General features: G+C 48.1%; 1 protein-coding gene across 2 annotated transcripts; it reads left to right on the plus strand.

Annotated features, from left to right (window-relative positions):
* The first annotated feature begins 245 nt into the window (after positions 1–245).
* On the plus strand, positions 246–13,900 carry rasal3 (RAS protein activator like 3). Of its 2 annotated transcripts, XM_080520292.1 has the most exons (19): positions 246–288; positions 1,755–1,897; positions 2,227–2,305; positions 4,214–4,278; positions 4,396–4,481; positions 4,993–5,122; positions 5,442–5,540; positions 5,618–6,292; positions 6,382–6,526; positions 6,604–6,748; positions 6,836–7,072; positions 7,862–8,063; positions 9,231–9,322; positions 9,407–9,520; positions 10,927–11,107; positions 11,945–12,055; positions 12,165–12,355; positions 13,392–13,476; positions 13,763–13,900. In XM_080520292.1, the coding sequence occupies exons 3-19, from the start codon at positions 2,233–2,235 to the stop codon at positions 13,865–13,867; spliced, it is 2,736 nt and encodes a 911-aa protein (XP_080376418.1). In that variant the 5' UTR covers positions 246–288; positions 1,755–1,897; positions 2,227–2,232; the 3' UTR covers positions 13,868–13,900. The 2 variants fall into 2 exon arrangements, with proteins under 2 accessions (XP_080376418.1, XP_080376417.1); XM_080520291.1 differs by lacking the exons at positions 246–288; positions 1,755–1,897 and having other exon boundaries at positions 2,180–2,305.
* Positions 13,901–15,554: the final 1,654 nt, after the last annotated feature.

Raw genomic sequence — 15,554 nt, forward strand, 5'->3', positions numbered from 1 at the left:
AGAGCTCTGGAGGAACCAGAAAGAACCCGTTCAGAAGAGCGTTGTCCGAACCCCCGGGGTCGCTCTTCTCCGCCCGGATGCCGTCCTCCACCTTAGCTTCTCCTGCGGAGGGCTCCTCCGGCGATCCCTCGCCCAGAGGAGGAGCAGGAGGAGCAGGAGGAGCAGGAGGAGGAGGAGGAGGAGGAGGAGGAGGAGGAGCGCTCTTCAAAAAGTACCTGAGGACGGTGTCCCAGAAGCTCAAGAGGCCCCGGCTGGCGAGTCGTGGGAGTGCGTCGGCGTTGTTGCCAGGTAACCAGTGTCCGTGATTCTAAGACGCTCCTCCACTTCGTCTAGAACCAGGAATCGTTCCCATAGAACCCGTCCTTGAACGCCACGCGCTTTGGCTCGGGGACATTTCTGTCCCCTCAGAAAGACCGTCAGTTAAGTGGGAGTCTCTAAAAAGTCTAAAAAGTCTTTTACGGTCTTCAGAATGAAAGTCAAAGGTTTGAATCTGGTGAGAGACGAAACCTGACGTCGTCCGACGCTCTGAGGTTCTGTGTGTGTGTGTGTGTGTGTGTGTGTGTGTGTGTGTGTGTGTGTGTGTGTGTGTGTGTGTGTGTGTGTGTGTGTGTGTGTGTGTGTGTGTGTGTGTGTGTGTGTGCGTGTCTCCCGCTCTATGCCGACTTGTATCACCACTGTACCAACCAAGTAAGTTCAGCTAGCAGCAGCTCTACCATTGTGTGTGGGTGTGTGTGTGTGTGTGTGTGTGTGTGTGTGTGTGTGTGTGTGTGTGTGGGGGGGGGGGGGATTTAAAAATAAATAAATCAGGAAAGTACCAGTAAAAAAAAAAAAGTGTCAATAAAGTACCAGTAAAAGTGATAAAGTATCAATAATGTATAGTAATGGTTAAAAAGTAGCAATAAAGTATGAATTATAAAAGTATCAATAAAATACCAGTGAAAGTTAAGAAGGACGGAGGAAAAATTGGAATAATATTAATTAAATAAATGGAGTGTGTGTGTGTGTGTGTGTGTGTGTGTGTGTGTGTGTGTGTGTGTGTGTGTGTGTGTGTGTGTGTGTGTGTGTGTGTGTGTGTGTGTGTGTGTGTGTGTGTGTGTGTCCCACTCCTCCAGATAACTTGAATCAGTAAGTTCAAATGTGAAGCTGGAAAAACCCATAAATATGCATTAAATTGTAATAAGAAAAACGTTTTGATCCTGGATTTTTAATTTTTTTGGGGTTTTGCTTACAAACAATAAATAACCAGGTAAACAACAGAAGAACAAACAAACCGTAAATAGGACAACATGTTCATTTCGGTCGTTCTCTTCTCCACACGTTGCTCTGAAATGTTGTCACAATCCGATTTTTGTGAAATGGCGAGTCGACGGCATTTAAAGCAAAACGATCTTCACTAACTGAACGATAAGAAACGACCTGGAAGCAACAGAGGAAACGAGAAGAAAGGAAAAACGAGTGACTGACTCAGTGAGACATTTGTAGAAGCTTCAGGGAGACTGGAGGACTAGAGAAGGAAGGACAGGACTATGAGGAGACGGAGAGATAAGACGGAGAATGGGAGCGACCAAACCCTGAGAGATAAACATCGTCGTGGCGACGGAGGCTCAAACAGACCGAGTGTCTGTGGTTGTTTTAGTCTCCAGACATCGTCAACTGTGTTCAGGGAGACGATGTGATCCCGTGTGCTTGCTCTGCTCACACCTGTGTGTGTGTGTGTGTGTGTGTGTGTGTGTGTGTGTGTGTGTGTGCTGCAGGACCAGACGACCCCGAAGCAACAGCGGCGGCCCCCACCGAGCTCCCCCGGCTGCAGTGGGCCCCCCCCCAGGAGGTCCCTCTGTGGGACATCAGCAGCTGTGTCCTGGAGGACGGACAGATCCTCATCCCTCCAGAGGAGGAGGTGCACACACACACACACACACACACACACACACACACACACACACACACACACACACACACACACACACACACACACACACACACACACACACACACACACACACACACACACGACCGAGGCTCAAACAGATCGAGGGTCTGTGGTGGTTTTAGTCTCCGGACGTCATCAACAGTGTTCAGGAAGACGATGTGATCCCGTGTGCATGCTCTGCTCACACCTGTGTGTGTGTGTGTGTGTGTGTGTGTGTGTGTGTGTGTGTGTGTGTGTGTGTGTGTGTGTGTGTGTGTGTGTGTATGTGTGTGTGTGTGTGTGTTTCTCCTCCCCAGCCAACCATGTGGACCCGAAACCGTGTCAGCAACTGCTGGTCGAACTTCAGCATGCAGAACCTCGTGGATATTGAAACAGGTACACACACACACACACACACACACACACACACACACACACACACACACACACACACACACACACACACAGAGGGTTGTGTGTCTACATGTTCTCCCTGTGCAGAAGGTAAACATGAGGGTGTAGCGGTTTGTAGTTGAGGCTTCACACTCAGCTGCTTCATTCACCAGAAGCAAGCTTCTCCTCCTCCTCCTCCTTCTCCTCCTCCTCCTCCTCCTCCTCCTCCTCCTCCTCCAGAGCAAGGCGGCCCGGGTCGGGCCGGCGGGCCTCGTGTTTGTCAGCCTGCAGCCGCAGAGGAAATAGCAGAATGTTTATTCGTGAGAATTACTGTGAAAATTGCTTCCTCTACGGTTTTTCTGGGGTGAGATAGCATCTCACTGGGCGATCGACAGCTCCAATGAACACTCGTACAGAGAGAGAGAGAGAGAGAGAGAGAGAGAGAGAGAGACAGAGAGAGAGCATTTTTACTTCAACTGACATTTTGTGAAGAAGCAGTTTTGAGGAAGCCTCAGGCTTTTACTTTGACGGGCGTCAAGCGAGGAGACGAGGGAGATTTTAGAGGGAGACGACGACGGCGGCGGCGGCGTCTTGAGACTAAATGATGGGATTCCGGCGCTGGATGGTTTGTGGCGGGGCGCTGGGTAAGCAAACAGGGTTAAAAAAAAAAAAAAAAGCCCTCGGAGGCTCTGCCGGTGAAGTAAAAGCTCGACGAGGCCGGACCTGAAGACGTTTGGCAACCTGGCTCACGTTTCCTGAGTTCAAACTTCAGTTTAGAGAAAGTTTAGAAATCGCAGGTTGCAGAAGCAACAGCAGCGACTTTAAGTCTGAAGATGCGTTTCTGCTGTTTTCCGTGGAAATGGATATCATTTTCAGTAAATCACCGTGTGAAGGCAAAACTTCTCTGGAGGGAAAAACGCAAAAGCAAATTGAGTTTTAGCTTGAAACGTTGTCGTGGAAACAGAACTTTAATGACTCGCACTTCAACAGACAAGAGTTTAGTGAAATAGTAAGCGTTAAGGGATGGGTTGTGGCTAATGCTAAAGCTAACAGAAAGCTCTGAGCAGGAAAGGCGGAGAGAAGTATCGTCATGCGCCACAAAACTAACGAGCCAATTACAGATTGGCAACCAAGTTCATTTGCATGAGAAATAGAAAAAAAATGGAAAAACAAACGATCTTGACTCGGGAATTTGAGACCTGGACATTATTCTTTAAGAATATTTATTATTATAAATAATTAATATTATTATATATTATATTGTTATTATAATATGTATAGAAATAATTTTATATTATTACAATATTAAATATTTCATTATACAATGCCAGAAAGGGGGAAATTAAATCAAATTAAATTAAATTAAATTAAATTAAAACAATAATTTAATTTAATTTAATTTAATTTAATTTAATTTAATTTAATTTAATTTAATTTAATTTAATTTAATTTAATTTAATTTAAAAGACTAAAACAAAAGCACAAGATTAAAAGACAAAAAGACAAAAAATAAGTCTTTCAGTCAATAATCACAACAATACAATATAATGTTTACCCACAAGTGTCAAACCTTGGAATTCACACTGATTTATGTCATTAAATAATATAAATCAATTCAGATTTTCAGTCAATGTATTCAATAAAAATGAGTAAATTCCTATAATCTCTCTGTTTCATCTGAAAGCCCAACACAAATCATTTTTTTTCTTCTTTAAAGTATAAAACAAGGAGAGACCAAGTTAAAAAAAAAAAAAAAAAAAAAAAATGTAAAGACCCTTTAAGGTGTAGGACAGCCGCTCTAAACGTTTTGCTGACTTGACATTTTCCCGCCTGAAGAAGTGGTGGTTCTTCATCTAACCACCTTTGTAAGAGAGTGAGAGGTGACTGGTGTGGACTTTGATCTGCTCACAGAGTGCAGCCCCGACCCGGTGGGCCTGTCAGGACCGCGGCCCAAGAACCAGGACGGCGGCGTGAGGGTGAGCGCCGCGCCGCAACCACACCGCACCACACCGCACCACACCACACCACACATCAGCCCCTGTAACGTCGACGGGAACCCAGGATTGTTCTCACGCGCCCTCCTTCACCCTCAGGCGCTGATCAAGCGACGTCTGGACGGCAAAGCCAAGAGGGGGAGCAACACACAGCTGCACTCGGGGGCGCTCAGCAAAGGAAGCAGGTCTGCTGTAATATATATATATATATATATATATATATATATATATATATATATATATATATATATATGTCCACACCAGTCATATATATACATATACATACAATTATGCAAGAAGAACATATAGGTGCATATATGTACCTATATAGGTACCTGTATGCATGTATATGTGTACATATTATAATATAGGAAAACGGCCCATTTTATATAGGTCACATATATCAAAAACCTATATCAAAACCTATATTAAAACATATTTCTATATAGGTTCTTTCCATGTGGGTGGGTATGAAGATGGACCCAAATGCCCAAATTTAGAAGCAAAAGTACAAACAAATCCTCTTTTACTAATAAAATATACAAGAAAATAAATCACTTTGCAGCCAGTTCTTTGGTAAACGTCTCACCGTCGTTCACACGCCTGGATTCTGCCTCGTCTCCGTCGACCGTCGTCCCTATTCTCTCCAGTGACATGTTTATTTTTTTTCCCTGATGATTTCACTTCCTGTTTCAGGCACCACAGTTCCCGGGAGTCGGTATCGATCCCGGTCAGCGCCGTGGGGAGTTTGGACCTGAGTGCAGACACCAGCACCGTCATCAGGCCCGTCCACAGCTCCATCCTCGGGGAGAAGTACTGCTTTGAGGTAAACGTCAGAGCCTGAACTAACCTGTTGCTCCCACTAGTGGCCCGACATGCTAACTCAACCGTTTGTTTCTACCATTGCCACGGAAACAACCATGGCTTTCAGTAGCTTTAGTGCAGTTTTCGGAAGTGAAAATGAAGAATTGTTGCGTAAATGGGACCTCGGTTGCTTCGTCTTCAGCTCAGAGGCATGAAGAAGCCCCGACTGGTGCCCGGTGCTCATGAACAGAACCTGATGTGGGTGTCGGACGCAGGGTCCAGGGCCCCCGGAGATCCAGTCGGCTGTTTCCTTCCCCTCACAGATGTGTTTGTTTCGACAGGTGATAAACTCGGAGAACTCGCACTGCTTCGGCTGCTCCTCGGCGGCTGAGCGGGACCGATGGATCGAGGATCTGAGACGAGCTGCGCAGCCCAACAAGGTGATCCGCCCCTCGCGCGCGCCAAACCGCCGTTTACCGTCAAACCCGAACACCTTCTGATGCACCGATGTCCGCAGGATAACATCGAGCGCACGGAGAACTCCCTGAGTCTGTGGGTCAACGAGGCCAAGGACCTGCCGCCCAAACGGCGGTACCACTGCGAGGTGCACCTGGACGGGACGCTGTTCGCCCGGACCAGCAGCCGGGCCGTCGGCAAGCCGGCGAGCCGCTCCAGCCTGGTGGGGGACGGCTCGGCGGGGTCCTCGGGAGGCCCGGGGAACAGCGGCGGTCCGGTTGGAGGGTGCCAGATCTTCTGGGGGGAATTCTTCGAGCTTGACAACCTGCCCAGCGTCTCCCAGATCAGCCTGCACCTCTTCCGCGAAGAAGACCCCAAGAAGAAGAGACACTCTCGAGATGAGTCCATCCTGCACCCCCTGGGCAGCGTGGCCATACCTCTGTCCGACATCCGAGGGAGGGCCTACCAGGAGAGGTGGTATCCCATCAGCCCCTACAAGGTGTTGGGCTCCGCCGGTGCCAAGGAGCTGCTGGGCTCCCAGGCCTCGCTCCGGATCAAGGCCCGCTTCCAGAACCTGCAGGTGTTGCCCATGGAGAAGTACAAGGAGTTTGCGGAGTACGTGACGCTGGACTACGTGGAGATGTGTCGGAGCCTGGAGCCGCTGCTCAGCGTGAAGGAGAAGGAGGAGCTGGCCGGCGCTCTGGTCCACGTGCTGCAGAGCATCGGCAAGGCCAAGGTGGGAGCGCGAGCCGCGGCGGGGAATCCTTTTTACCCAACTTAAGAAATGCTTTTGTTCAGCGGGGTGTGTTCTGCGAAACGTTCCAGGAATTCCTCATTGATTTGGGCGGTGCAGAGGTGGAGCGCCTCGGCGAGAAGGAGGCGCTGATCTTCAGGGAGAACACGCTGGCCACCAAAGCCATTGACGAATACATGAAGCTGGTGGGCCAGAAGTACCTCATCGACACACTCGGTACGGCGGCTCGCCAGCGGCGGTTGTGTGATCGTTGTGGGGGAGGTGTCGGCATTCAGCTCTTCTCTGGAACGCAGGGGACTTCATCGCGCGGCTGTACGCCTCGGCGGAGAACCGTGAGGTCGACCCCCGGAAGTGCCACGCCTCCGAGCTGTCGAGCAACCAGAAGCACCTGAGGGACACCTGCGAGGAGGTGGTGCAGAAGATCGTCCAGGTCCACGGGTGAGACCCGGCGGCTCCCGACGGGAAGCGTCTCAGGGCCGCGGTGTCGGGGGGAAGCGTTGGTTCACAGTGTTTCTTCACTTTCAGAGCCTTTCCTGAGGAACTGAACAAGATCTTCTCTTGCTGGGCGGAGCTGTGTGAGGACCAGGGCAGGGCGGAGATCGGTCAGCGGCTCATCTCGGCGTCGCTCTTCCTTCGCTTCCTGTGTCCTGCGGTCCTCAGTCCGTCTCTGTTCGGCCTGACGCAGCCTTACCCCGAGCCCGCCACCCTGCGGACACTCACCCTGACGGCCAAGGTCATCCAGAACCTGGCCAACTTCACTCTGTGAGTGGCTGCTCATTGCGGGGGCGGGGGCTCCACTGGGGGGTGCCAGAGGGCTGGAGGGTGGGGCTCCACCGGGGGGGTGCCAGAAGGCTGGAGGATGGGGCTCCACCGGGGGTGCCAGAGGGCTGGAGGGTGGGGCTCCACCGGGGGGCGCCAGAGGGCTGGAGGGTGGGGCTCCACCGGGGGGTGCCAGAGGGCTGGAGGGTGGGGCTCCACCGGGGGGAAGCCAGAGGGCTGGAGGGTGGGGCTCCACCGGGGGGTGCCAGAGGGCTGGAGGGTGGGGCTCCACCGGGGAGTGCCAGAGGGCTGGAGGGTGGGGCTCCACCGGGGGGTGCCAGAGGGCTGGAGGGTGGGGCTCCACTGGGGGGCGCCAGAGGGCAGTTAAACCGATTCTTTGATGATATTTACCGATTTATTATTATGAAAAACTTTATGAAGGTCAGCATTCAACCAGAAGCAGGAAAGATTGTTGCCTTTCGCCAGATTCATTCGTTTATTGGTCTTTTCTTCTGTTAAAAAGAGAAAAATTCCACTTCTTAAAGTGGTAAAAATGTGAATACTTTTTAGTCTAACACACTTTTTTTCCTTGTATAAGACGCCAATAAAAGAATTGTTCCAGGCTTAATGCTGATGTTTCCTGGTCGTCACAGGAGCAGCAGCAACACACGGTTTATATTTCTTACAACGCGAAGCACACGAGGTTCAAGCTCTGCAGGTGGTTTCGAGTTGAAACCTGTCAGGATGTGATTCTCTGTTGAAGCAAACCGAGACGGTGTGTTTGCGCTTCAGGTTCGGAGAGAAGGAGGAATACATGCTCTTCATGAACGACTTCCTGCAGCAGCACTGGGAGGGGATGAGGAGCTTCCTGAAGACCGTGTCCAGCGAGGACACCGACGTCGCCATGACCTCCTTCGACGGCTACGTGGACCTGCCACTGCGTCTGGCGGTGCTGCACGGCCTGCTGGTGGACATCATCCACCGCAAGGATCAGGTACGACGAACCGCCTCCGTCGGATTCGTCGTCAAGATTTTGCTCAGATCCGACGTCTTTCCTGACTTTCAAGCGATTGCAGTTTCTGAACACTACGGCCTCGACGGACACTTGTCGGATTATACGGGAAAACGTGATTCTCTTGTCACATTCCATCACGGCTTTATTTCAAGTAGTAGTACACGATTCCTTTTAAAGTCCTAGTGAAATGTAAAACACTACTTTGCAAAGAACGATAGTTGGGCTACTACTTCTAAGGTTCCTCCGACTCTGCCCCACCACTGTTGTCACATAACAAAGTTATTTGAATTTTGAATCCTTCTTCGTGGGCGTGACGTCAAGAGTTGTGCAGATCTCGATCTGTTGTGTTTATATCGGCTTGTTTCCCTCTTAAATATCCAAGTTTTAACACTGTTTTGACGTTATAGTCGGCGTTTTATGAGCCTTGACGAAAGATTGAGCCTGGAAGAGACCAGAGAGAGGAGAAAAGGAGCACAGGCGGCGGGAGCGGCTAGCCATTAGCTCGCGTGGCTAGCGGGAGTCGCTAGTGGCTAGCAGCTAGTGGGAGCCGCTAGCTCTCACTAGCTGCTAGCGGCTAGTAGACGATCAAGTAATACCTGGACTCATCTTCGGTGATTCCGCGCAGTCAGAAAAGCTCTTCGACATGATCCAGGAAGTCGTTCTGCCAAAAGTCAGGAGCCTCAAAGCCTCAAAGGTGAAAACTGGCGGCTACTGAGGCGAGGAGACGAGGACGAATGGAGGACGAAGCATCTTCTGCTTCCTCAAACATGTTCCAGACGGGGTCACCGATGGCAGAACCACCTTCTGTGTCTTCTTCATCAATCACTGGGTTTGAAATGACGACGATGATGAAATATGGTTAAATTCAGCCTCTTCGTGGTCAAAACTCTGATCCTCCATAATGTAAACACAATTTGGGCGTGTGCACAACTCGTGACGTCACTCTATTATTGTCAGAAGCTCCGCCCAGCAGCGAAAATACCGCCGTTTATCGGCTATTTTCTCGCAGATTGCCGTGTTTTAACATTTTACCCTTGGACCAGAGTGTTTTGGAGGTGGAATTTTCCTTTCACTAGGACTTTACTGCCACTTATCTTTTCTTAAACTTATCAGACACTGGTCACGTGAAGTTTGTTTCCTCTTCAGGACACGATCGACCGGCTGTTTCCCCTGCCGTCCATCCTGAACCAGATCTCAGAGTCTCTGGGCTCCGACGCCCTACGGATCGTCGTCAGCAGGTCCGAAACGCGCAGGGCTTTGTGAGTGAAGGTGCTCGGTACATGGTTTTCACGAGTTTCACGAGAAATCTCTCTCTCCGGCAGCCAAACGGGGCAAAACAAACCGGACTACGTTCCTCCGAAGGACCTGGGAAAGTACAGCCCGCATCAGTCGTCGCTCCAGCAGCTTCCCGGCGACCCCAAAGGCCCGCGAGACGGGTAAGAGACGTTTACTGCTCAATGTGCCACTGAGGCTTCAGTTAATCTCAATAAGAAAACATCAGAATAGGAATCATCAAGACGCTTATTGCATACGATGAAAATCAGTATTCAATCAGAGGAAGATGCTCTAAAATCTGATGTTAGTGGAGGAAGATGCTCTATAATCTGACTTTAGAGGAGGAAGATGCTCTATAATCTGGATGCTAGAGGAGGAAGATGCTCTATAATATTATGTTAGAGGTAGAAGATGCTCTATAATCTGGATGTTAGAGGAGGAAGATGCTCTATAATCTGATGTTAGAGGAGGAAGATGCTCTATAATCTGGACGTTAATGGAGGAAGATGCTCTATAATCTGATGTTAGAGGTAGAAGATGCTCTATAATCTGGATGTTAGGGGAGGAAGATGCTCTATAATCTGATGTTAGAGGAGGAAGATGCTCTATAATCTGATGTTAGAGGTAGAATATGCTCTATAATCTGGATGTTAGAGGAGGAAGATGTTCTATAATCTGGATGTTAGAGGAGGAAGATGCTCTATAATCTGATGTTAGAGGAAGAAGATGCTCTATAATCTGGATGTTAGAGGAGGAAGATGCTCTATAATCTGATGTTAGATGAGGAGGATGCTCTATAATCTGGACGTTAATGGAGGAAGATGCTCTATAATCTGATGTTAGAGGTAGAAGATGCTCTATAATCTGGATGTTAGGGGAGGAAGATGCTCTATAATCTGATGTCGGAGGTGGAAGATGCTCTATAACCTGGATGTTAGAGGAGGAAGATGTTCTATAATCTGGATGTTAGAGGAGGAAGATGCTCTATAATCTGATGTTAGAGGAAGAAGATGCTCTATAACCTGGATGTTAGAGGAGGAAGATGCTCTATAATCTGATGTTAGATGAGGAGGATGCTCTATAATCTGGACGTTAATGGAGGAAGATGCTCTATAATCTGATGTTAGAGGTAGAAGATGCTCTATAATCTGGATGTTAGGGGAGGAAGATGCTCTATAATCTGATGTTAGAGGAGGAAGATGTTCTATAATCTGAGGTTAGAGGAGGAAGATGTTCTATAATCTGAGGTTAGAGGAGGAAGGTGCTCTATAATCTGGATGTTAGAGGAGGAAGATGCTCTATAATCTGATGTTAGAGGAAGATGCTCTATAATCTGGATATTATCACTTCTTAAATTTTCTAAGCCAACACTGAGAAGCAGCAGAAATAAACCGCTGAGATAAACGACCAACAGCTCTTTGAAAAGAATGCTAAACGCTATCAATGAATGCTAATGCTAACCACAGCTACGGTGAGCAGAGGTTCATGCTAAAGCCAGTGACATGGGGATTGGAGAGGTTTTTGCAGTGTGAGCCCAGTTTAAAACGCCGCCGCTCTGACCGAACAGCGACCCGCGGCATCGGAGGAGCATGAGGGAGAGGAAGCCGGTGAAAAGGACCCAGAGCGCCCCCCACAGGCACCCCGGACACCCCAAACACACCATGAAGCGGCAGAGCAGCTCTGAGGCGCTGCCCACATCCGAGCAGGAGGCCGAAACCAACCAGCCGCTCATTTCTTCACCCAAAACCGTGAGTGCGAGCAGGAAACGTCAGACAGGAAACAGTTGCTGCAACATTCAAAACACGCTTTTAACTCTTGGTGTTGCTGCTAACATGTAAATATGGTAAAAAAAAAAAGAACAAGATGCGTTTTTGTAACAATGCAAGGAAAAAAGTAGATGATATTTTGTGTCAGAGTGTGTAATGGAAGTAAATACAGTATTTATTATATTTTATTTTGTTTGCATTCCATGCAGATTTTCCAAAAAAGTGTCAAATCTGCAGGATAAAATAAAATAAATTAGGTAAAGTGAAGTTGGCCAAACCGTTGGAAGGGGGGAAAGGGTGGAAAGAAATAAGCATAAGAAAAAAGGGGAAATGGAAAATAAAAAGATTTTAAAAAGAAAAAAAAAAGGGAAAAGAGAAAAAGAACGACATGGGAACAAGGTTTATAAAATAAAGAAAAAAGAAATAAAAGAAAAATGGGGAAAAAGTGTAAAAGAAGAAAATAGGTATAAAAGATTTATTTAAGTGAGGAAAAATAAAGAAATAAAGAAAAATGGGAAAAAAAGAGAAAAAAAGGGAAGATTAAACAAAACAAAAAAGAAAAATAAAGAAAAAAATTTAAAAAATTAAAAAATGTCTATTATAGCTAAACATTGGGAAACACACAGCAGCTAAAAAAAAAATATATATATATAGTTTCTTCACTGTTTGATTGGTGAAATATATTTTGTTAATTTTGATGTTTGAATTTGAGCGTGTTTGGGGAAAAAAAGGGATATTTTAAACAGATTATCCGAATAAAAAGTGAATCAAGTTTTCTTTTTTTGTTTGTTTGTTTGTTTGTTGTCTAATCTTCTCCAGAGGGGCAGCATCAAGCGGCCGCCGGCTCCGGTTCCCTGGATCAAAGTGATTCACAGCAGGGAGTCCAACGATCTGAAGCCTGAGAACGAGCCATTCAATGTTCTGGACCGAGTGAGACACACACACACACACACACACGCACACACACACACACACACACACACACACACACACACACACACACCCACTGACCCACTGTCCCCCGCCCTCTGACCTCCAGCACGCCCAGGAGCTGTCCGAGCTCCGGCTGGGTGTGGAGCAGGTGACGGAGCGCGAGCTGGACATGGCCAAGCGGCTGGAGGACTTCATCGTCCAGAGCCAGGACCACAATGCATTGCTGCAGGCCGAGCTGCACGAGCTGAGGGGCCTGCTGGCCGCGCGGGAGGAGCAGCTCGCCAGCGCCACCTTCAGGTCGCCGCAAACGTTCCCGAGTAGACGGTGCAGTTCAGTGTGATTGTTGCATATTCCATGAAAACGGATTCAGACGACATTGATTGACGACTCTTGATGACGTCATCGCCGGCGGAGGCGGTGCAGCGGTCAGGAACACAAAGAATCAAAAAGTCAAGAGTGATTAAATCAAACTGCAGCTTAAAGTCCCAGTGAAATGAAAACTCGACCTCCGAAACACTCTGGCTGTCGCTTCTAGGGACATTTTTGATGCTAACTGGCCCGAAGGGTAAAATGTTAAAACACGGCAATCTGCGAGAAAATAGCCGATAAACGGCGCTATTTCCTCTGCTGGGCGGAGCTTCTGACAATAATAGAGTGACGTCACGAGTTGTGCACACGCCCAAGTTGTGTTTACATTATGGAGGATCAGAGTTTTGACCACGAAGAGGCTGAATTTAACCATATTTCATCGAACGACTCGGCTTCCTGGATCACGTCGAAGCGCTTTTCCGACTGCGCGGAATCACCAAAGATGAGTCCAGGTATTGCCTGATCGTCAACTAGCTGCCCGAGCTAGCAGCTCCCGCTAGCCGCTAGCCGCTAGCCGCGCGAGCTAGTGGCTCCCGCCACCCGGGCTCCTTTCCTCCTCTCTCTGGTCTCTTCCAGGCTCAATCTTTCGTCAAGACTCATAAAATGCCGACTATAACTTCAAAACACTGTAAAAACTTTGATATTTAAGAGGGAAACAAGTCGATATAAACACAACAGATCGAGATCTGCACAACTCGTGATGTCACGCCCACGAAGAAGGATTCCCCGGACTTCCTAGGCTGGAGATTCAAAATTCTAATAATTTCGTAGTGCAACAGCAGTGGTGGGGCAGAGTCGGAGGAACCTTAGAAGTAGAACCCCAACTATCGTTTTTTAACAAAGTAGTGTGTAACATTTCACTGGGACTTTAACTCCAGAACAGTGACTAGAGAGGAAGGAGCTGCGTTGTCCCGACGTCTCGTGGCCAATAAAAGAAGAAGAGTTTTCCGTGTGTCCGCGGCAGGTTGGGCGTGATCGAGGAAGAGCGGGAGGAAGACGAGAGGAAGCTGGGCGTCGCCGTGGCAGCGGCCGAGAGGATGAACGTTCTGGTGAGAAAGACCACAAATAAAAACAGTGTCAACGAATAAATAACCAGCAGGTTTCATGGCGGAAACAAACAACGGCACCACCCAGTGGCCCAACATGGAAACCACGGGTCATTTAAACAGTTTCTTTTGAAAAAGCCTGATACTAAATTGCACATTCGTGACACGTAAACAGCCACAAAGTCCAAGTGAGACCCGGTACCTGAAGGGTTGGTGTAGCTGTTGGTGTGGTTGTGCCTCGGAGGACGACCTCCGTCAGTGTCTAAGACGTGTTGTGCTGCTCCGGCAGGAGGAGCAGTTCGCCGGCCTGCTGAAGGACCTCCGTCAGCTGAGCGACACCTGCGGCCAGAACTACGTCCAGCATCCCGAGAGGCTGCAGGTCAACAGCGACTGAACCCCGCAAATCACCGCCGAGGCTCGTCGACACCACGCTCCTGGGTTTTGTTTTGTTGTTTTTTTGTAAACAAGCATTGATATTTCCCCTCTACATTAAAAAAAAAAAAAAAAAAAAAAAACAACTGACAGAGACCGACAGTATGTCCACCTTGGTTCAGAGCTGCTATGAGCATGCCAAACCTGTAGGGGGCGGTGTGACGAGAAGCCATCAACGCCAATCAGAGGGTGTTTCTGGGTCGTCCCTCCTTTCTCTCCTTTCCTATCCACTCTTCCTAAACCCCGTGGATGACGTCACAGGGTGAAGGAAAGGAGTCAGGAGGCTTCCTAAAGGAGTTAGGGAAAAGTTGTCTTGACAGTCGGACCTCATTTCCACTCGATGACGTAATAATAATCCGCCGGCGGCGAAGGTTAGTGACGTCTGCCATGGTGAAAAAAATACACGCTTTTGAAAATGGACTACAAAAAGCGCATGTCTGCCACTTTCCCCTGTGAATATAACTGATCTGATCTCAAGTATCACAAGGTTTGAATTCAAATCAAAGGCTGCTGGGGGAATAAATAACATAGAAATAAATTCCGAGGCAAAAGGAGGTTCTAAAGGAAGCATCTGTGTTTCCTAGGCTAAAGGAAGCATCGGTGTTTCCTAGGCTAAAGTAAGCATCGGTGTTTCCTAGGCTAAAGGAAGCATCGGTGTTTCCTCGGCTAAAGGAAGCATCGGTGTTTCCTAGGCTAAAGGAAGCATCAGTGTTTTCTAGGCTAAAGGAAGCATCAGTGTTTTCTAGGCTAAAGGAGGCTCTAAAGGAAGCATCAGTGTTTCCTAGGCTAAAGGGAGCATCAGTGTTTCCTAGGCTTAATGAAACATCAGTGTTTCCTAAGCTAAAGTAAGCATCAGTGTTTCCTAGGCTAAAGGAAGCATCAGTGTTTCCTAGGCTAAAGTAAGCATCGGTGTTTCCTAGGCTAAAGGAAGCATCGGTGTTTCCTAGGCTAAAGGAAGCATCAGTGTTTTCTAGGCTAAAGGAAGCATCAGTGTTTCCTCGGCTAAAGGAAGCATCGGTGTTTCCTAGGCTAAAGGAAGCATCAGTGTTTTCTAGGCTAAAGGAAGCATCAGTGTTTTCTAGGCTAAAGGAGGCTCTAAAGGAAGCATCAGTGTTTCCTAGGCTAAAGGGAGCATCAGTGTTTCCTAGGCTTAAGGAAACATCAGTGTTTCCTAAGCTAAAGGAAGCATCAGTGTTTCCTAGGCTAAAGGAAGCATCAGTGTTTCCTAGGCTAAAGGAAGCATCAGTGTTTTCTAGGCTAAAGGAGGCTCTAAAGGAAGCATCAGTGTTTCCTAGGCTAAAGGGAGCATCAGTGTTTCCTAGGCTAAAGGAAGCATCGGTGTTTCCTAGGCTAAAGGAAGCATCGGTGTTTCCTAGGCTAAAGGGAGCATCAGTGTTTCCTAGGCTAAAGGAAGCATCGGTGTTTCCTAGGCTAAAGGAAGCATCGGTGTTTCCTAGGCTAAAGTAAGCATCGGTGTTTCCTAGGCTAAAGGAAGCATCGGTGCTTCCTAGGCTAAAGGGAGCATCAGTGTTTCCTAGGCTAAAGGAAGCATCAGTGTTTCCTAGGCTAAAGGAAGCATCAGTGTTTCCTAGGCTAAAGGAAGCATCGGTGTTTCCTAGGCTAAAGGAAGCATCGGTGTTTCCTAGGCT

Source organism: Blennius ocellaris, assembly GCF_963422515.1.
Source record: "Blennius ocellaris genome assembly, chromosome: 3".
In the NCBI taxonomy this organism is placed as follows: Eukaryota; Metazoa; Chordata; class Actinopteri; order Blenniiformes; family Blenniidae; genus Blennius; species Blennius ocellaris.

Coding starts and splice junctions, on each gene's coding strand:
- rasal3 (XM_080520291.1), top strand. CDS start 2,194: ATGTGTGTGTGTGTGTGTGTTTCTCCTCCCCAGCCAACCATGTGGACC. Junction 2,306..4,213: donor CCTCGTGGATATTGAAACAG/GTACACACACAC, acceptor ATCTGCTCACAG/AGTGCAGCCCCGACCCGGTG. Junction 5,541..5,617: donor GAGCTGCGCAGCCCAACAAG/GTGATCCGCCCC, acceptor CGATGTCCGCAG/GATAACATCGAGCGCACGGA.